The following is a 23930-nucleotide window of genomic DNA, read 5'->3' as shown; positions in this document are numbered from 1 at the left end:
AAATGTCTTAAATTATTACCCTTTCTGTAAAATAGCAATAAATACAAAATAAGGGGGCAAAATAAGCCTGTTTTTATTCAATGTTTTTCAACCACTTTGGTTGTACTTAGAACCTTTATAATGAGCTTAAAAAATTCCTTACAACATACTTAAACCGTCCACCAAATTTCATTAAAATCGACCTGATAGATTTTGCAGAAAAATTTTGCAATCTATATTTTTTTAAAAAAGTTCAAATTTTTTAAAAACTTTCTGAAGGAAAAGTAGATCATTTAGTAGTTTGCTAATTTTTTTACATATAAAGAGGTTCTCTACCTATCTAATACACTTTACAGAATTAAAATCGGATTATTTAGGAGACCTCAGCACTGTTTTAAAGCTATAAACAAGTTTTTGGCTTATAAACAAATAGAGTGAGGACGTTTCAGTTGACATCCATTCATTTTTTCGAGAATAGGCGTCTCTGGAAATAAATCCCCAAACCGGTCGATTTTTATTTTTAAATTCTAAAATCTTTTAAATTACAACTTGGAATGAAGTAAACACTTCAGTTGTATGTAGGCATATATGAATTTATTAAAAAATCCTTAAAATTTATCCACGAAGGAGTGGAAGTACAAAACGTTTTCGGTCGGACTGACCATAATCAGTGTAAACGTCCAGTGTACAAGTAATTGAAACTAGCCACTTCAATAGGTATAAAAATCTCTTAAATACATTATTGTTACATTCTATACTAAAAAGTGGTCGACATTAAGTCGATGTCTTGAGATTTAAAGATCACATATGAATGTATTTCATCCTTGCTCGAAAATTGCACAAGGTAAGTACTTGTGTTCAGGTGAGAGGTTACGAACCAACTTCTCACCTCTCACCTCTCAACCAACCTCTCACCTGAACACAAGTAATTACCTTGTGCAATTTTCGAGCAAGGATGAAATACATTCACATGTGATCTTTAAATCTCAAGACATCGACTTAATGTCGACCACTTTTTATTATAGAATGTAACAATAATGTATTTTAGAGGTTTTTATACCTATTGAAGTGGCTAGTTTCAATTACTTGTACACTGGACGTTTGCACTGATGATGGTCAGTCTGACCGAAAACGTTTTGTACTTTCACTCCTTCGTGGATAAATTTTAAGGATTTTTTTAATAAATTCATATATGCCTACATACAACAGCATTTTCTACTTCATTCCACGTTGTTATATTGAAGGTATACAGCCAACTACAGGGTTTACTCCCTTTTTTAAAGTTTTATCTTTTAAATTCTTTTTGGTATATATATCATACTAGTGACGTCATCCATCTGGGCGTGATGACGTAATCGATTATTTTTTTAAATAAGAACAGGTGCCCGTGATAGCTCAATCGAAAGGCTATTTAATTTTATATTCACTAATATAAACATTAACATAATTATTTATACAGGGTTTGAATTAAAAAAAATTAAATTAAATTAATTCCAACATTTAGATTACGTCATCACACTCAGATGGATGACATCACTAGTATGATATTATGCCAAAAAATTATAATTTAAAAATAGAAATCGATCTGTTTCGGAATTTACTTACCTCCAGAGTCGCCGATTCTCAAGAAAATGAATTTATTCCAATTCAAACGACATCACTGTATTTGTTTATAAGCAAAACCTTGTTTATAATTTTAAAACAGGGATGGAAAAACCTACCAGTTTAAACCTAAAACCGGTTTTTTTTACTCCGCAATAACCGGTTTTACTGGTTGTTTTTTTGTCCCGGTTATAACCGGTTTTTTCTTTTGAAAGTAAAAACCGGTTAGGTTAGGTATTATTTTGGATCCCAATCATAATTATTATTGTCAAGTAATTATTCCAAACAAAACCATAATTCAAATTTTATTTTATTTTATAAAATACAGAAGCAAACTGAAAGTCAGCCAGAAACAATTAATAAGTTTTATTATAATATTTCCTTGAAAAGGTATTTGTAATCATAATATTTACATAAGAAGCGATCTGGTTGAATTAGACGCAAACATCATCTATTTTTCACACTTAACTCTTGACATTGAAAGTGGGTGAATGACTTTTTCTGATTACCAAAAATAATGCTCTGACTATGAATATCGAATTACTGATTACGAATACGAATCTCCAAGAATTTCGCTACGTTTTCAAAACAATACAATCATACAGGAAGTGTTAAATGAGTTAAAATGTACCTATTCTAAAAATATACAAACGTGTTAAAAGTAATACATATTCTTTCGATAGTAAATAATAATTTTGATGATATTGATATCGAGTCGAATGGAGTATCGCAAACTAAAGTGTATTGTAAATGTAACTTTGTAACCTATTGGATTAAAAAAACCGAAAACCGGTTTTTCTATAACCGGTATGTTATAAGAATTTTCTAAACTCATTATGAAGGTTATAAGTGTAACCAAAGTGGTTGAAAAACATTGAATAAAAACAGTCCTTTTTGCCCCCTTATTTTTTATTCATTGCTATTTTGCGGAAAGGGTAATAATTTAAAACGTTTTAAACCAGCCGTATATTATACAAAATTAATTATCTTTATTTTATTTCCCTACGACTTTGTTCCAAAATGAATCATTTTAAAGTTATAAGCAATAAAAGTAGAAAAAAACGATATTTTTCGAAATTTTTAAATATTTAAATTTTTTTATTAATATCCTGGGCATATTTGAGGAGCATAAGTTAATTATAATTATTGAAGTTGTCACCTAACTTTATCAGCAAAAATCCGAATGCCACCTCTCACATCCACCTCAAAACAGATACGCCCTGGTCTATTATCAATAAGGTTTAAAGAGAAGATATAGATAAAAATATTTTAATAAATGAGCGAAGAATGCAACCGAATAAAATATGATATGCCTTTTCTCATGAGCATCTTTCAGTGCGTCACACTTTTTCGATTTCATTCTAACGCATTAAATTGTATGTGACAGAAAAAAACGCACGTCGGTGATTACATTTCATCGGTGACATTTATAACATTTATTCTAGTTGTCAATAGATGGCGCTATAATCGAAAAAAAAATACGAATTATATAATATATCTACGAATATAATCTGTACAATTTATAAGACTATACAAATCAAAGAAAATACCATTTTATAAATGCAATAAACACAATTGATTTGTTTTTATGCCAAATTGCGAATAAAATGTGACAACTGTCAGATTTAACTAATATTTCATGTCGCTAAAATGTATATTATCACGGACTTACCTAGTTTTCTATCATTTGTGACTCACTGAACAATGCTCATGAAAATAAGCTTATAGGTAGTGTTTAAAAGACTTACTTGGTTTATGACCGCTACAGTAAAATTTATCGTTATATGAGATTAACGTTATTTTAGGTATAGTTTCGTTAAATGGGAAAAATATATTGTAGACAACTTCCGCCGTGCCATCGTTAAGTTCATGTACTTTAGTTACTCTTTCCAGTTTCAGTATCTACAAAAAAAGTAAAGAAGTGGTTAAATAAAAGAATAAATATGACTACGTCGTTTGAACTTTACAGTTCAACAAACATTCTTCTTTCACAAGCTACCTGTAGAATTACTGTAACTTTATTATTCTCTGATTTATTGTTGCACTGACAAAAAGAGCGTGGATATTGCAAAGTGCCGACAGAAGTAAATACTTTTTGTAGATTCAAATATATACGATTCGATTCAAGTCGATTCCATTCTATTAGGTTTACATACATAAATAAAGAACACCTTCTTCTTCTTAAGGTGCCGAGACCGTTTGTCGATCGTTGGCTCTCATGTTGCCCAGCATATTAACAATCATTGTCTTATTTACAGCCGCACGAAATAGTTCAGTGCTAGTTTTCCCAAACCATTGGCGTAGGTTTTTAAGCCAAGAAGTTGTACGGCGGCCCATACTTCTTTTTCCCATTATTTTACCTTGCATGACAAGGTGAAGTATGTCATATTATTTCTGGATGACGCGTAAAGAAGACCAAATAAGGTCAATGACTATTTTAATTAGAGTGGTAATTAGGAGGCTGCTTCCAATCACTTTTTCGCTGAAAAAAATAGGGACTGACATTCTTTTCATTATAAGTCACTAAATTTTTGAGCTAGAGACTTTTTTATTTCTAAAGATAGATATTTTTAAGTACCTTAAATTAGTTTGAACAAGTTATCCTCGAAAAATACATAGTTTTCCCGTGTTTTGACTTTAAAACTACAATATTTAGCATTTATTTGACGAAGAAGAGCTAATATAATATAATAAACTATAGCTCGATTACTATTGGTCTTAAAGAAAATAAAAATACTGTGTTCTTTTAGAAAACTTATTAAAAACATTGATTTTTTCGATATAAAACTAACACTTTCGATAGCGAATAAATCGAAAACTATTAATTTTATGAGAAAAATGTATAGAACGTTTTTTGCTTAAAATGAATGTTTTTACCAAATTTTGAGGTCAAAATATGATAAAAAATTTCCACCCCGACATGGGGTGGCAACCACCCCATGGTAAGAGCGCCTTTAGGCATCATATAGATTTTGATCCTTGGACTATCCACTACTTATTCTGAAATTTTCAAGCAAATCGATCCATTCTGTAAAAATTGCGAGGTTTTTTCCTATTGTAAGCTTCATTACTTCTTGGACTATTATTATTCTATTAAAAACATATTTAATTTTCAGCTCAACAATTTTTTTGCAGATAGGAGCTATTTGTGATAAACAGTTGAAATAGACCAAAAAAAATTGCCAATTTAACAAGTACCTATTTGTTGTCTTGAAATGCACACTTGTTTGAAGGCCAATATGCTACGCCGTTTCCGTGGCTATTTCAAAACTACCCTGTCGTGAAATGTGAAATGATTAAGGAAACGTAAATACGCGGCCGGGTCCGTAACACAAACGGGGTAAATTTTTGCTTATTTCCCTAAACTAAATGTGGTTTTACCAAATTATGTTTATAAATAAAAGTCTTTATGTTAATTAATTCGGATCAGATTAACATTAATAAACTATTTTCGATGAAGATTTGTGAATTATACAAAAAATATTTAAATATTTATGTATTCTAAAAAAGTGTTTTCACCAATATGATTATGATTAAAAGAATTTTGGAATACATATTAATAATTAATGAAATCCAACTGCAAGATTCAAATCTTAGTTATGGAAAAATAACTATAAAAAAAATTTATAGTTATTTTTTTTTTATTTTTATAGTTATATAGTTATTTTAGATTTTTGGGTAATAAGCCACGGGCGATAATTTTAGAGACGAAAGAAAAAATGGCGCGTGGCATGAGTTCTTACAGAAGTGAATACTTACATCAAACCGATAACAAAGCTTATTGATGAAATCTGTAAAGTTTTGCAAAGTTCTTATACTTTAAAAGGCAGAAAACAATATTAGTGAGTCCTTTTCGTTTATGGCTATGAAAGTAAATATCAATTTTGTAGTTAACCTCTTGAAACTTAAAACAACAGAAGACATTCGCTGGCAATTCCGTGTCTCTTTGAAAACGTTTATTAAAAAGTTCTGTTATAGCTACCAGTCCTATTGCACTTCACGATGACTGGTTATCAAGGATTTCTCAAACTTCTTCACAACTCGAACTCAAAGCAATCTGCTGGTCTCGAAACTTAGGGCCACGGACCACGACTAACTAGCCCAAACCCCACAAATCTACAACCTCATTACTACTTCGATTAAATCACTACACAAATAGAACCCAATGATCTATGCTAAACTATATTGATCTTGAGAAAGCATATGATAGAGTTCCTCGAGAGATTCTGTGGTGGGCACTCAATAAGAAAGGAGTCCCTGGTGAATATGTAAAGATTGTGAGGGATATGAATGAGGGAGTAACGACTAGTGTTAGGACAGGTGTGGGAGAGACTGATAAATTTCATGTGAAAGTAGGATTGCACCAAGGCTCTGTGCTTAGTCCGTATTTATTCTCATTAGTTTTGAACCAGATAACAGCGAAACTAGAATGTAACATTTCATGGTGCTTAATGTATGCTAATGATGTCGTGTTAGTAGGAAATAGTGAAAGAGACTTAGAACAAAAACTGGAACAGTGGAGGCAAGCTCTGGAGGAAAAAGGTTTAAAACTTAGTAGGACAAAAACAGAGTATTTGGAATGTTCATTTAAAGATGGAGTTACTACAAATAAAATGGTATCTTTGGATGGTGAACTGATTGTAAAAAGCAATAGTTTTAAGTACCTGGGATCGGTATTACAGAGTAATGGAGGAATAGATGGAGATGCATGTAGTTGAATTAGGGTTGGATGGATGAAGTGGAAAGAAGCGAGTGGTGTGTTATGTGACAGAAAAAATCCAATGAAGCTGAAGGGAAAATTCTATAAAACAGCCATAAGACCGGCTATGATGTACGGAACTGAATGTTGGGCAGTGATAAAAAAAGAGGAACAACGAATGCATGTGGCGGAAATGAGAATGCTTAGACGGATGAGTGGAGTGACAAAGATGGATAAAATTAGAAATGAGTATATTAGGGGAAATCTAGGTGTGGCACCAATTGATGCCAAAATGAGAGAGCATATGTTAAGATAGTTTGGTCATGTTAAAAGTAGAGACGTTAATCACCCAATACGAAGAATAGCTGAAGTGCAGATTCCTGGAAGGAGTAGGAGAGGAAGACCAAAGAAGACCTGGGGGGAGACGATAAGGCAGGACATGTTGGTAAAGGGGATTGACATTGATATGACCCAAGATAGAATTGTGTGAAGAAATGCAATTAGGGAAGCCGACCCCGCTTAGGGATAAGGCAAAGAGAACGATGATGATGAACTATGCTGAACTACACATTTGGGTGACAATTTTCTATCCACTCCTGTATAAAACTAAAGAATTTAAGATAATATACAATTATTTTATCCAACATTTATACAAAAAATTAAATTACAATTTTTACGTATGGTTGATAAAGTTTCCAACACGCGTGTGTATAAAACTCCAATAAAGCCAACGTACTAAACGACCGACGTGACGAGACGAAAACAATTTCTCGCGCCTTCTGATAAATGTGGACATGAAGGCTGATTTATTTTACACCGTGGATGGCACGGCGCACAGAACAATAGAAAGCGCACGTCCTCGGCATTTCCCGGTGTTGCCCGTTCCGTTGTATGATAAACTAACCAATGCTTTTCATATCAGGCGATTCTTCAACGTGCCCCGTACTGTCCACGCCCCCGTTGTAACATAAGTCCAGCTTATCGGCTCATCTTTTATTTGGCGCTCTAATATTTAATTTAAATTTAAAACCACGCGTTTTCGGAACAAGGACCTATGGAACAACCGGACAAAGCGGCGGAGAGCTTTATAAACCCACATATAGTAGGATAATATATACGCTCGTACAAAAGCTGCACAAGAAGAAGACATCAAGAGGTTCTATGGTCGTCTAGAAGAAACTGTTAGCGCTATTCCGAATCGTAAACTAATCATAATTTTAGGAGATTTTAACTAGGGTAATCTAATGAAAATATTGAAGGGGTGCTGGGCAAAAATGGACTGGCATAAAGAAATTATAATGGCGACCGTCTAGTGGAGTTCTGTGTAGAACAACATCTTACAATAATTGTTTGTAATTATTACAAACACGTTCTATTAACATCATCATCATCCACGGATGTTATACATGATTATATGGCCAAAATGGATGAACAAGAAATCAAATAGACTACATTCTAATAAGATCAAGATGGAAGTCATCGGCCATCAACTTTAAAAAATATCCTGGCGCAGACTGTGGAAGCGATCATCAACTCCTGCGTGGTATTGAACGTTTGACTTAAAACGTTCGTTTTAAAGTCCCCAAAAGTAGACCCCAGAGAAAAGTCATGTCTCTAAATCCATCAAAAATTAATAACTTCCAACAAAACCTAGAAGAAGCTCTTTCTTTAGACCAAGTAGATAGTGACCCTGAGAGCACTTGGATCTGTCTCAGAGATAAGGTAATCGAGTCTGCACGAACTGTGAGGCATGCAGCGGTTTTCACGGGCCATAAGTCATGGATATCCCATAATACGTGGACTCTGATTCAACGCAGAAAATAACATTAAACTAGATTCTAAACAAACGATAAATACAGAGCGTTATCGAAAGATATCAGAAAACAGGGTGTAATGCTAGGGTGTAATGCTAGTTCGCCTCCATGTGGTGCACCCTGGGTAACGCTAAATGAACTAGCAAAAATTTGGCGGCAGACGAACGAAAAACAAAAACAATATCCTGCCAACATCACAGATCACAAACAGAAATCTTATCTATACGTAAACATACGATGGGAACAAATAAAGGTTCTTCTCAGAACCAACTGACTAGAGATCTCGGACCGTGTATCCGAGTCTGTCACCTTAACATCGAGAGCATAAGCCAGGCAAAATGCCAAATGTTGCAAAAAATCCTACACGATAACGACATTGACCTGGTTGCCATACAAGAGACCCATACTGAAGACAAAGTCCAGCTTGATTTAAGGGGAAAGATACCTGGCTACGATTTACTGGGAGCCACCTATGATAAACATTACGGCGTCGCAACCTACATTCGCTGCAATATAGAAAATGGTTTCCTACTTTCTGCTTCCAATGAAAATAATATACATGAAGTAGTCACCAAGATTGGAGATATTACCGTAGTTAACATATACAAACCTCCAGCCACTACATGGAACCCAAAAGTGCTAAATACTCATCCACATCCTACTATATACATCGGCGACTTCAACAGCCACCACGAAATGTGGAAGTACACCACGAATGATGAAAATGGGGAGGCACTAGTAGAATGGTCTGAAGAGCAAAACACATATCTAGTTTTTGATGCCAAAGACAGAGGAACATTTAAATCAGCTGCATGGAGAAAAGAATATAACCCAGACCTATGTTTTGTCTCAAAAGATACCAATGACAGACCACTAACAACTGCGAGAAGTGTCCTTGCAGACTTCCCACATACTCAACATCGTCCGGTGCTTATCACCATCGGAATATCAATTCCAATAATTAGATCATATCCTCGACCCAGGTGGAATCTTAGAAAAGCAAACTGGAAGAAGTTCTCTGAACAACTAGACCGGACCTTGAGCTGGGTCCCTCCAACCAGCAAACATTATCAGAGGTTTGTGGGCGCAGTAATAAGCACTGCCAAGAAAACCATCCCTAGGGGGTATCGCAAAGAATATGTGCCTGGATGGACTGAAACATGTGAAGACTTATACACGAAGTTTCTCGAAAGTGGTGACCGAGAAATAGCCGATGAGCTTTTACACAACATCGATAAAGCTAGACGCCAAAAATGGATAAAGACTGTCGAAAACCTTGACTTCAAAAAATCAAGCCGGCAGGCATGGTCCTTGTTGCGGAAAATTGGAGGAGCTAACCAGCTGGAATCCAGAGAGTCTAAAATGTCTCCTAACAAGGTTGCCTCCCATATAGTATCTCTATCCAGAGCTCCACGAGATCGAACACCTACTACCAACGTGAAAAGAGACTTAAGGACATTAAAACAAATGAACAGAACGAACTCCGAATATTCAGCAAGAATACTTATTTCTGAAATCACACATGCGCTGAAAGAAATGAAATCAGGTAAAGCACCTGGCTTTGATGGTATCCATCCAGAGTTCTTGATACACAGTGGTGCATACACGAAACAGTGGCTTGCAATGTTCTTTAATGATATACTTCAGTCAGGTAACATTCCTTTCTCACTTAAGCGAACAAAGATAATTGCAATTCCGAAACCGGGCAAATCAAACGATAAGCCAGAAAACTACCGCCCCATAGCTCTACTCAGCATGGTATATAAACTATTAGAAAAGCTTCTCCTCAACAGAATTAGTCACAGGATACTAGAAAATGTCCCCATTGAACAAGCTGGCTTCCGCCCTCATCGAAGCTGTACGGACCAAGTGCTGTCATTAACAACTTTTATAGAAGCTAGTTTTCAAAAGAAACAGAAGACAGTAACAGTATTTATAGATCTAACAGCAGCATATGATACTGTTTGGAGACAGGGATTAATATATAAACTGGCCCGCATTATCCCCTGCAGAAAGATAATTAACCTCATTGACAACATGCTGACCAACAGAGCCTTCCAGGTTATAATGGGAAAGGAGACGAGTAGACAGATGAAACTTCTGTCCTTGCCCCTTTACTTTTCAGCCTCTATATTGCTGACATGCCTGAAACCGAATCTCGGAAGTTTGGATATGCTGACGACTGGACCCTTGCAACAAGCCACCAATCTTTAGAAACTACAGAAATCACTCTCACGAATGACTTATCCATCCTCAGCGAATACCTTAAGAAATGGAGACTACAGCCAAGTACTACAAAAACTGAAGTATCAGCTTTTCATCTAAACAACAAGTTGGCAAACAGAGAATTGCGAGTGTATTTTAATAACAAGCTGTTAAAACACAATAAATACCCGAAATACCTTGGGGTTACTCTAGACAGAACGCTCACATTCAGAGAATACCTGACGAAAACAGCAGCAAAATTGAAAACACGCAACAATATATTACAGAAACTCTGCGGCACTACATGGGGGTCCACAGCATCAACATTAAGATCCTCTGCTCTTGGCCTGATTTATCCGGTGGCAGAATACTGTGCTCCAGTGTGGCTAAATAGCAGGCATACCCACCTGGTCGACACCCAACTAAACCGTACTATGCGTATGATAACAGGCACAATTAAGCCCACCCCTACAATGTGGCTACCTACCCTTAGTAATATAGCACCACCCAACCTACGCCGCGAACATGCATTGGTTAAAGAATATAACAAAATAATGGACAGTCGCCAGCTTCTAGTCCACAACGACATCCCCGATATTCTTGGAAACCGTCTCCGATCCAGGTTACCCCCTCTACAATCTGCTCAAGCGCTGCAGCAATCCAACTTTGACTTAAATACCCGATGGAGAGAAGATTGGGAAAGTAGGACAGATCCACATTACCATAGTCTACCGGACATCATAGGGAAACCTGGCGAATTTGAACGTCCCCGTAAGATTTGGGCAGCCCTTAATCGAATTCGAACAAACTGTGGAAGATGCGCCGACTCCCTCCACAGATGGGGTAAACTCCCCTCGCCTTCTTGTGACTGCGGCGCTGCAAGACAGACGATCAGTCACATTGTTCAGGACTGCCCACGCAGAGCATACACAGGCGACCCTATAGACTTTGTAATGGCAACCGAAGGGTCAATCGAATATATAAAAAAATTGGACATCTGTTTGTGATGCATTGTATAATGCATAAATCTAAATATGTTCTGTGATATACTTAAGCCATACGCTAAATAAATAAAAATCAGAAAACAGTACTGCAAAGACAAATCTGACTACATATCTCAAATATGCAGAGAGATAGAGTAACAAGGCTGTCGAAATGAACCGAGGGATTTATTTCAGAAGATCAAACTCCTTACCAGAGAATTTAAATCTGAAACGTGGTCTGTAATAGATAAGGAAGGTAATCTAAAGACCTATACTGACGAAATATTGGAAACATGGAAACTACTGTGGCGATCTACATAAAAGTAACGAGGTACCAGCAGAGAATCAGTGGCCCCCTAGCTACCCTAGAAAACCTACTGTCTTACTCGCGGAAGTCAAAGATTCAATTAAATCGCTAAAGAGAAATAAATCCTTAGGTATTGACTCAATACCAGGTGAAATACTACAGTTATTAGGTGACAAAGACTTACATATTACATCATCCATTCTGTCTGTGTCGTTGTTTGGAATTCAGGAAAATGATCATCTGATTGGTGTACCTCAATTTATATCCCGCTACACAAAGAAGGAACTACTACCAGATGTGAAAACTACTTCAGTGGCCCCCTGGCTACCCTAGAAAACCTACTGTCTTACTCGAGGAAGTCAAAGATTCAATTAAATCGCTAAAGAGAAATAAATCCCCAGGTATTGACTCAATACCAGGTGAAATACTACAGTTACTAGGTGACAAAGAATTACATATCATATCATCCATTCTATCTGTGTCGCTGTTTGGAATTCAGGAAAATGGCCATCTGTTTAGTGTACCTAAATTTATATCCCACTACACAAAAAAGGAACTACTACCAGATGTGAAAACTACCGCACACTGTCACTAATAACACATGCTAGTAAAATCTTGTTGCATATCATCAGAAACAGATTAAAAACCTGTCTACATTACCAAATACCTCAGGAACAAGCGGGGTTTGTAAAGGGTAAAGGTACACGGGAACAAATCCTGAACCTGAGACAACTCAATGAAAAGTCTACAAAATTTCAGGTATCTACGATTATATGCTTCGTTGACTACCAAAAGACATTTGATTGTGTAAATCTGTGGATTGTAAATTGCATAAATCTGTGGTTCATTTTAATAGAAATGGGCACACCAATGCACTTGGTGACACTTACTAAAAATCTGTACCAGTCCAATGTATAGCAACAGTAAGGCTAGATCAGAAGTTCTCAAACCAATTCAAGACCGAGAGAGGTGTTAGACAAGGATGCGTGCTGTCACCTGACGTATTCAACATAAATTGTGAGCATGTCATCAGGATGGCTTTAGAAAGATAAATGTAATAAAGATGGAAGAGTAACAGTAGCTGGTAGGAAAATCTCCAATTTACGATTTGCTGATGACACTACACTTATAGCAGCAAATCAGCAAGAAATGGTTGAACTCCTGCGAAGAGTTGAGTAAGAAAGCAATAAAGTTGGTCTAAAAATCAATAAAGCTAATACAAAAATATTGGTGGTCGACAGATGCCACACTATTCAACTGAATAACATGTTAAAGGAATACCAGATAGTAAACAGCTTTGTCTATCTCGGGTCTATTATAATTAACGATGGTAACCGTGAAGCAGAAGTTCGGAGACGTAATGGCAAAAAATGCGATGAGTCGCCTAAGTAAAATTTCGAAAGACAGATCTACCTCTCAAAATATCAAGACGAGCTAGGTGAATGCCCTTGTATTCTCAATATTTCTATACGTGGCAGAGACTTGGACTCTTCGCGCACAAAAAATTGATGCTTTTGAGATGTGGTGCTGGAGAATAATACTGTGCATACATTGGACAGCTTATAGAACAACCGTTTCCGTTCTAAATCAACTCGAGATTAAAAAAAGGCCGTACACAATATGTCTGCAACGAATTCTGCAATCATTGAGTCACGTGGTTCGCAGAGGTGCCGATAGTTTGGAGAGAGTAATTGTTTTTGGAAACGTTCCGGGGAGAAGATCAAGAGGACGATCATCAACTAGATGGTCCAACCAAATTAAAAATTTAGCTGGAGACTTATTTTGCGAAGCTCTTAGAGCATCTCAAGATAGAGACCAATGGAGAAACATTGTTAGGAATATTGGAAGAAATCACGATTCTCAGTAATGAGGAAACGACAAGAGAGAGCGAGAGAGAGAAAGGAGAAAGAGAGGTAGAAGAAAAAAATTAAAACTACTTACCGTTTGTTTAGGATTTCCCACGAAAGATGCGTTTACACCAAACACTAACGACGTGTCGTCATCGTATGGAAGATTCACTACTCCGTATATTCTTCCAAAGGGACTCTTGTAGTAGTGAAAAATATCAGGGCAGGGATTGGGAGGTAATCTGCTCAGGATCACGGGCAGCCAAATTAGTAGAAAATAAAGACTATATTTGTATTTCATTCTAATGATCTGAAAGTAAAATAATTAGTATAAACAAAATTATATATTTTTGGCTATTAAAATAAACAGGATAAAAAGAGTCCATCATAGACTGATGCTATATCAGACAATTTTGGAATTCCATCAACAGTAGAAAAAAATTCCTATATTAAATTTTTAATGTTTTTTTTTTTGTTATTCATGCTGCTTATACAGGGTGTCCCGAAAAGATTGGTCATAAATTATACCACACATTCTGGGGTCAAAAATAGTTCGATTGAACCTAACTTACCTTAGTTCAAATGTGCCCCAAATAAAAAAAGTTACAGCCCTTTGAAGTTACAAAATGAAAATCGATTTTTTTTAATATATCGAAGACTATTAGAGATTTTTTATTGAAAATGGACATGTATCATTCTTATGGCAGGATCATCTTAAAACAAAATTATAGTGAAATTTTTCCACCCCATAAAAAATTTATGGGGATTTTGTTCCCTTAAACCGCCCCAAACTTTTGTGTATGTTCCAATTAATACATTATTGTGGTACCATTAGTTAAACACAACGTTTTTAAAACTTTTTTGCCTTTTAGTATTTTTTCTATAAGCCAGTTTTTATCGAGATGCGGCTTCTTTTCAATATATTTACGTAAAAATTTTATGGGGATTTTGTTCCTTTAAACCCCCCAAATGTGTGTGTACGTTCCAATTAAACTATTATTGTGGCGCCATTAGTTAAACACAGTGTTTTTAAAACTTTTGCCTCTTAGTCTTTTTTTCATAAGTCACCTTTTATCGAGATGTAGCTTCTTTTTTAAAATACACCTAAAAATGTAAATTATAAATAAATTTTCAGATTATTAACAGGTCTCTATAATCGTAATCCATATAAAAATGTGTGGTGGATTTGACAAATATTCAAAATATCTCGATAAACACTGGCTTATCGAAAAAGAATTAAGAGGCAAAAAAGTTTTAAAAACATTGTTTTTAACTAATGGTGCCACAATAATAATTTAATTGGTACGTACACAAAAGTTTGGGGGGGTTTAAAGGAACAAAACCCCCGTAAAATTTTTATTGGGTGCACAAATTTCACTTTAATTTTTTTTAAGAATATGCTGCCATAAAAATGCCACATGTCCATTTTCAATAAAAAATCTCTGAGAGTTTTCGATATATGGAAAAAAATCGATTTTCATTTTGTAACTTCAAAGGGCTGTAAATTTTTTTGTGTGCACTATTGTATATAGGTAAGTGAGGTTCAATCAACCTATTTTTGTCCCCAGAATCTGTGGTATAATTTATGACCAATCTTTTCGGGACACCCTGTATATTGTTATACTTTAGTATCGCCTTCGTAAATTCCCGGCATCGGCATGGTTAATTCCATATGTAATTTGCTCTTGTAAGTCATATTATATACTGCAACTTTATATTCTCATAGTGTTGCATTCACTCTTTTTTTAATTACTTATGTGAGGGGAATGTTTTCCTTCGATTCAATCTAAACCTTTTCAGATTTTTGTGGTCCTCTACCTAGTTACTAAAGCTAAGAATATTAAACCGTATTGTGAAAGATGTGGATCCCCAGCTGGTTAAAACTTCATTAATTGAGCACTAAATACGAAGTACTCACAAGAGTAAACATGCTGGAATAACTTTTAAACAGCGCAAAATAGAGAAAGTTGTTGAAAAGATAACAATAATTCACACACGAGCTGATACTGCAAACTAAGGTAGACGTTAAAATGAGGTGTGCACGCTAGCTCTGCTGAAGAAGTCTGTAAAACAAAACCCAGGTGTCCAGGGATTGTGCATCCCTCTGAATCGAAAGCAAGCATAAACCGTCTTTTTTTTTCAATCTTTACTCAAATTTGAGTACTAGGAAATTTCTTTCGGTCCTTTTCCTAGATGAATAAAAACGGAATATGACTGCATATAGGAGAGTCCTTTTCGTTTTCTATATTCGTCATCTGTTATCTTATAAATTGTAAAAGTCGCAGATTAAGGATGTAGCAGAAAGAATCTCCAACAAGAAAAGTTTTCAGATTTAAATAATTATTTACCATTTTAATTTTATTATAATGGTGGATTCTGTATCTGAGACTTTTCAGTTTATTTAAGAGGTGTCGCTGATTGCGTCCCAAAGTGGATTTTAAATTCCACATAAGTAGATGGGTTCGCTTGGTTTTGCTACAGAGGTGTGCACGCCAGGGGCGGCCCTCTTCAAATGTAGTACAATAATATAAATTATTAATATAAATTACTTATTTCAAAATTGTAATTTATAAATTTTGACACAATATCTACAATAAAATAGCAAAAATTATCCAAATTATTTTTAAAAATATCCAAAATTTTTTTTCCGTAGTTATAATTATTGTACGCTCCTTGTAGTATCAGTAGTACTGTATAGATTCTATATTCTCCTTGGTCAGGCACTCGGGAACGTAGCCTGAAATAGAACGACGCCAACACCGAATTGACGTGCGATCTCTCTCTGTTTACGCGAGCAGGCTTGCTGCAGGTCTGCTCGTAGCGACCGTATTCTACGATTTTGAACGGGCGGATAGGCACAGAGTCTTATAGCTGGACCTACAAAATTTTATCAGTTGCTTCTCTTGTGTCTTGTGAAACTGTTTTAAAATAATTGTTTTTTGATTTTGGCTGTTATTAGTAGGTTAAGTATTGAATAAAACTAGGTAGGACAATTTAAATTTGTTTATGAAAACTGAATAATGTGTTATTAGATTATATAGATAATTAAAAATTCAAAGCGAGGTTAATTGTTAACTTATCAATTTATTCGAATAGTAAATTATTATTTGATACATAAATAAAATAAGTAATATTTGACGTTGTTGAAACGTAGGTGTGTTAGTTTTATTGGTGGAAAAACTTTAGTCATCGAATATGAATATTTTAAACGATGTAATATGCAGTTTGATCGAGACGCCTTTTTCAAGGCGCCAAAATCAAGAAAGATTAGTAATTATTTCAATGGGCCGACCTTTACAAAATTTAACAATTTTATCCACAGATAAGACAAAAGACAATCAACCATTTTCGAGATCATTTAAAACAATATGGTATGAAAATCATAAATGGCTAAGCGGAAGTTATTTTAAAAATTCACTTTTCTGTTGGCCTTGTCCGTTGCTCTCAAATTTGAAGCAAAATGTTTGGGTGAGTCAGGGATATTCAGATTTGAAAAATTTATCAGCTAGTGTAAAAAAACATGAATCTTCGAAAGAACATTTAAACAATTGCTTGGATTTAAAACGGCTAGAAAAAAATAAACAAACTACTGACAGTGCTTTCGCTGGACATATTTCTCTATCTAATAAGATATATAATGAAGAAGTTGAAAAAGATTGAAGAAGTTGAAGAAATTGATGTTACAATTCTTTTAGCAAAACAAGAACTTACATTTCGCGGTCGTGATGAGAGCCATAATTCTACAAACATGGGTAATTTTAAAGAAATTTTTAATTTAGTATTTAAACGCGATCAGGAAATCCAGGATCATGTTAAAAAATAGAAGGGGTGTTCACGGGTTTGTCAAAAACAATACAAAATGATTTAATAGATTGCCGATTACGTAAAAAATGAAATTTCAACAGAAATTAATGAAAGTCAATTTTTTTCTATACTAGCTGGCGATACTACTGATATAACCGAAAAATCACAGTGTACTTTAACAATCCGTTTTGTTAACAAAGTTGGTCAGGTAACAGAAAGATTTTTAGGGTTTTTTGATGTTAGCGATAATAGATCTGCAGACGCTCTATATAGTTTAATTTCAAGCGTGCTTGAGCCATATGATTACAAAAATAAATTAATTGCTCAATTTTACGATGGTGCAAGTGTAATGGCTGGCTCTTTAAACGGATTACAATCAAAAATTAAAGTAGATGCTCGAAAAGCAATTTTTACACATTGTTGCCCTCATAGATTACATTTAGTATTGCAAGACGGCTCAAAATGTATTACAAACTCTAGGATATTTTTTCTCGCCTACCCGAAGTATATGTGTAGCCTACCCGCATACTGAGGTCACGAGCCGCCACTGGTGCACGCTAGCTCTTATGAGGAAGTCTGTAAGACAGAAACAGCTGTCTAGGGATTGTGCATACCTCTGAATCGAAAGCAAGCATAAACCGCCTTTTTCTTTGTTATCTTTACTCAGTTTTAAGTACTAAGAAATTTATTTCTGTCCTTTTCCTAGACGAATGAAAACGGAATGTGACTGCATATAGTAGAGTCCTTTTCGTTTTCTATATTCGTCATCTGTTGTCTTATAAATTGTAAAGAATTTCTAACAAGAAAAATTTTTAGATTTAAATAATTATTTACCAATTTAATTTTATTATAATGGTGGATTCTGTATCTAAGACTCTTCAGTTTATTTAGATCTTACTTAATCGTGTAGTTCTTGGCTCCTTATTTTCTAGAACACTTTGTGTATAAACAGGGTGAGTCATGAGGAAATGTACATACTCCTACCTCGTATAGAGGCTCCTATGGGGAATAACAAATGACCATTAAAAAGTGTCTGCTCCGCTTGTTTAATAATATACAGGGCTAGTTTCGCATTTTGACAGAAATTTATATTCGTCATAATTTTTTAATGGTCAGATCGATGTGTCTCTTATTTTGGTCAATCATTACACTATCACCACCTAATCAACTGATTTATTCAAACTAGAAAAAAATCAAATCCGGCTTTAAACAATTAGTTCGTGTGGGTCTTAGAAAAACTTTCACCCTGTATAAGCTTTTTGAAAACTCTAATATAATTTTAAAAATTAGACAAATTGGCAATTAAAATGGCATATTTCTTTTTTTCCCCGCGTAATTACTTAATTTTTTATAGAAAAATCAAATTTGACTATGAATTAAAAGTTTGGTAAAGTAAACCATAGATTTAAAAAAATTAAATTACAGTCGGTCTAGACGATCCAGTTGGCAAAGGCGCAGTCGATCGACAAGTATAGTGGTTTGCGATCGATGGTTCGAGCCTCAGCCAGGTCAAGAAATTATTAAAAGGCCAACGCCGTAGTATAAAACTCAATAGAGTCTACGGCTTGGTCTGGAATATACTGGCGTCTGATCGGCCTATGGAGGAGCGGTACGGGAAGGGATAAGGGCTTCCGACTTGGTGATACTCTTCCATAGATCCCTACCGAAGGGCGTTGACGCCTAAGAACGGTGTATATATAAAACTTTTATTACAAAAATTATTTTTTTTAACAAATATTTAATTTATGTTACCACCCAATCAACTGATTTATTCAGACTAAAAAAAAATTAGGCCCGGCTTTAAAAATTAGTTCGTTTGGGTATTAGAAAAAATTTCACCCTGTATACGCTTTTTGAAAACTCTAATATGAATTTTACAAATTAGAAAATTGGCAATTAAATGGCATATTTCTTTTTTTCCCCGCGTGATTACTTAATTTTTTATAGAAAAATCAAATTTGACTATGAATAATAATTAAAAGTTTGGTAAAGTGAACCATAGATTTAAAAAAATTACTTTTATTACAAAAATTAATTGTTTTTGAACAAATATTGAATTTATGTTACCACCCAATCAACTGATTTATTCAAAGAAGAAAAAATCAGGCCCGGATTTAAAAAATTATTTCTTAGAAAAAATTTCACCCTGTATACGCTTTTTGAAAACTCTAATATGAATTTTACAAATTAGACAAATAGGCAATTAAAATGGCATATTTATTTTTTCCCCACATGATTACTTAATTTTTTATTAAAAAATCAAATTTGTCAAAATCGGAGTTTTCACCTAAAAATGAAAAAAAAAACATTAAGGGCCGGTTGTTCGAACGCTAATCAACAATGATCATTATCAAATATTTAATTACTGTCACCAACTGTCAATGTCAACTTTGTTTGGGTTGCTGAAAACATAATTAATTACAATAATTATGAGATTTATTAATCGATTATGTTAATAATTGTTATGTTAATTGATTAACTAGTCTCATAATTGTAATTAATTATGTTTTCAGCAACCCAAACAAAGTTGACATTGACAGTTGGTGACAGTAATTAAATATTTGATAATAATCATTGTTGATTAGCGTTCGAACAACCGGCCCTAAATCACGGTTTAACTCGCTACAACGTTCCATTTTAAATTTTTTTTCTCAAATTTTTACAGCACATATCTCTTACCATTGTGAAGACTATGACAATTGTTGTAGACTTTTAGTCTTCTTCTCGTAAAAGTTATGAATTTTTAAAAATAAAAGATGCAGCTTCGTGAATTGCAAAGTTAGATCGCAAAAATTAAGTGAAAAAATTTAAAATTTATCTATTTGATCACGTCTTTGTTAAACTATAGAGTCCAAAGAGAAGTGTTATGGAGAGTTTTAGATCTAGGCGTGTTATAGAAAAAAAAAATGGTGAAACTTTTAATTTTAAGAAAAACGTTGTTTATTTTTTTTTATTTTTATGGTAAAATTGAGATTTTGGCAAATTTGATTTTTTAATAAAAAATTAAGTAATCGTGTGAAAAAATATACCCCACTGGGGTATTCTTTGATATTACGCAATATAGACCAGACGCTGCAATATTAGTATATTGCGCAATAAAAATCAAAATACTGTTGATTGACGCAATATATTGCGCAATCGCTCAATGTGATCTATATGTGATCAATATATTGTACAATATTAAATATTGTGCAATATATTGAAAAAATATTAAGTATTTAGGGGCCGCTTAAAGAACACGACTGACTGAGTTCTTAGTTTATATAGTACCCCGGTAGTAATGTAAGTTAGAACAGAACTATACATTGATCACCCCCTGCGGGGGTGTTAATTTAAATAAAAAAACATCTTTAGAACTTCAAGAGCTCCCAAAAATTTAGAAAAAAATTAACAAATATAAATTAAAAATTACACATAGTCTTACCTGATCTTTTTATATTATTCTTGTTTATTAAACTTCACACCTAAAAATGTTTCTTTATACTAATCACTACTAAACTCTATGGGCTAAACACTACACATTTGAATACTTGTATTCCTTGACTATCTGATTAAAAATATTTACTATTATTCAAACTTGATCTAGCGAGATACCAATAACCTCTAACCTCACAACAGTATGCTTCGCGAATATAAATAAAAATAAGAAACAGTAAAACCCCGCAAATCCATACTAATTTGGGGGACAGCCTGCTGGGATTCCGAAAAGTTCGGATTATCCTAAAGTTAGCCTATAAATAAACAACGTTTGACTGTTATGGCCTGTTTAATGCTTCAGCAACCAACAAAATACCGTTAACAGCATAAAAAACCACTAGTTGTTTTGAAAGTCGATAACAAGAACGCATTGTCTGTTTATTATATAATAAATGAATAGTGAATGGGTGAAATAGTGCACTTTTTAAGGAATGGTTTGAAAAACAATTTGTTCCATCCGTTTCGAAATTTAGTAAGGGAATGGGGCTTCCCAACAGAGCCCTACGTTTCTCAGACAATGCTACATCACACAATGAAGTAAAGGAACTTATACGTGATGAAATTAAAGCTGTTTTCCTACCACCAAATGTGACTCATGTGACCAAAGTATTCTGTAGTTTATAAAACTGTACTATAGAAATAATTTGGTACGGACTGTATTAGAAGGTGAGGAAAGTTCCATTACTGACAATCTGAAAAATATCACCGTAAAAGATGTCATTTTTTGGGAGGCTGAGGCCTGTGACAACTGCCCTGAGACTTTAATTAGAAAGTCGTGGAAGAAGTTGTGACTAGATATACAATTTGAAGATGCTCCACTTTTCCAAGCTCCATTATAAGATGACCTTGGAGAAGTCCTACAACAACTTCCAGAATGAGAAACTGAAGAAGAAAGTGCAATTACCGAATGGATTGAAGCTGACCACAATGGGCACCAAGAATTTATGGATGAAGATATTGTAGACTTTGTTCAACCTCAAGGCAACCCTAATGAAGATAAAGAAAGCGAGAAAGAAGTTTCCCTGCCAGATCGAGTGTCACAGTCACACATAGATGCAACTGAAGCTCTGGATGTGGCTCTACGTTACGTGGAACAGAACTCTGCTGCGTTGCCGGTCGATGTAATTTTTATGCCTAAATGGTTCAACATCGCTGAGTAAAGCCGCTACACTTCCATGTGTCAGAAAAAAATGACCGACTTCTTTCAGAATGCGCTTTACGGCTGCAAACGTTCTCGCAAGAGTCTGGACAATATTTTACGACTCAAGTTGACTACAAAAGAGCCGACGCGCTACGTTAGTTTATGTTTAATCTTTATAAGCACTAATACGTATAAAGTATGTATTTATTTTTAAGAAATTCTAAATCTCAAAGCCCTATTAATCCTACATTCTTCAAGTTTCTGGTTTTACTCTGTATAATAAACATGTTTTTAAGTTTTTGTCTTGAATTTTAAAATTTTTTCCACTTTATGTTGGTTCGGATTTGCCGAACGTTCGGATGAGCTAGATTCGGATTTGCGGGGTTCTACTGTACTCAAAACCAGGAACTAAAACGCAGTAGGTTGATGAATTCAAAACTGTGAAATATCTGTCGGAGTAGATCCCTATTCACATTGAGATGGGCATCGATATATGTTGCAAGTATCAGTATCTCGATACAAATCTCATAGTGTATTTCGCTGTCTCAGTATCGCTGCCTCAGTATCACAAGGTATCGCCATCTGTATCACTGTCATGAAACCTTGATACCGCGTCTTGATACCGATTTATATATATAAGTAGTGGGGTTCCTACGGTCTCCTCCGCATCCTACATTTCGCTCGCCATCGTTTTCTATCCACCCATTCGTTTTCGTCAATAGCTCTATCTGCCATATACTGTTCTATGCCTTTCTTCCATGTTTCTGTAGACCTTCCTCTTCTTCTTCTATTTATGGGTGTGTAATTTAATGCTCTTTTTGGCCATCTTTCCTCTGACATCCTCATAACATGACCATACCATAGCAATTTCTTTGTTTCTATATAGTCAACCGTGGAATATAAACTTTTTGTCCGTCGTCTTATTTCCTCATTTGGTACATGTTCTAATCTAGATACTCTGCATGCTCTACGTAAGTAATCCATTTCCGCTACTTCTATATTTTTTCTTTCGTTTCCTGTGAGTTGCCACCACTCTGCTCCATAAGTTATAATAGGTTCCACAATTGTTCTGTAGATTGTTAACTTTGTGTTCAGCTTCACCTTGTTAGACCATAGTAGACCATTTAAAATACGAGTTGCTTTCCTTCCTTGCTGTATCCTATGCTGTATGTCTCTTTTTGTAGTTCCTTCTTCTGATATTATGCATCCTAAATATCTATATTCCTTACATTTCCTTATATTTCTTAACTCCTATTCTCAAATATTCCGTTTTCTCCATGTTCATACATAGGCCCCATTTTTCATATTCGATCTGTAACTTTCTTAGCATATAATCCATATCATGTTCATCGTTGGCAAGAATTACTTGGTCATCAGCAAAAAACAAAGTTGTTAAGCAGTTTTCTTCAATCATTATTCCCATCCCAGCAACTGTTTTCCTCCATTGCTCCAGAGCTTTCTGGATGTATATTTTAAATAGTGTTGGCGATAAGCAGCACCCTTGCCTTAAACCTTTTGTAACAGGGAATAGTTTCGACATAGATTTTCCCTGTTTAATACAACTTTTCGGATTTTGATACATATTTTGAATTGCTCGCACATATGCTTCGCTTATGCCTATCGTGGTCAAAATTTCAAAGAGTTTCTTTAAAGGTACCGTGTCGTAGGCTTTTTTCAGATCAATAAATGTTAGGTAAGTAGACAGATTCCTTGCTCTTCTTTTCTCTATTATTTGTTGCATCACGAATATGTTATCTGCGCACGATCTACCGGCGCGAAAACCACTTTGTTCTTCCATGTCCTGAATTTCAAATTCCACCCTTTTCTTTAATACTCGGCCATACAACCTCCCCATTGCACTGGATATACTTATACCTCTGTAGTTTTTGCACAACGTTTTGTCTCCTTTTTTGTAAATCGAGCTAATGTATGCACAATTCCAGTCTTCTGGTATTTTTTCTCCCTGCAACATGCATTTGTTGAAGAGATCCGTCATTATTTCGTGCAGTATGTCTGGTCCATATTTTATCAGTTCGATGGGGATATTTCCAGGTCCTGATGCTTTCCCATTT

At 34.8% G+C, this 23930-nt stretch overlaps 1 protein-coding gene across 1 annotated transcript in view; it reads right to left on the bottom strand.

The window, feature by feature from the left end:
- Nucleotides 1–20803, bottom strand: part of LOC114333077 (serine protease gd-like) — an 86293-nt gene extending 65490 nt beyond the window's left edge. Inside the window, exons 1-3 of the mRNA XM_028282901.2 lie at nt 20665–20803; nt 13531–13746; nt 3330–3483 (exon numbers count right to left, since the gene is read on the bottom strand). Coding sequence (XP_028138702.2) covers nt 3330–3483; nt 13531–13737 — 361 coding nt within the window. The 5' untranslated portion in view covers nt 13738–13746; nt 20665–20803. The remainder of the gene's footprint in view (nt 1–3329; nt 3484–13530; nt 13747–20664) is intronic.
- Nucleotides 20804–23930: the final 3127 nt, after the last annotated feature.

Source organism: Diabrotica virgifera, chromosome 7, assembly GCF_917563875.1.
Source record: "Diabrotica virgifera virgifera chromosome 7, PGI_DIABVI_V3a".
NCBI lineage: Eukaryota > Metazoa > Arthropoda > Insecta > Coleoptera > Chrysomelidae > Diabrotica > Diabrotica virgifera.
Note: the sequence above shows the minus strand (reverse complement) of the source record. Positions and strands in the feature narration are given on the sequence as shown.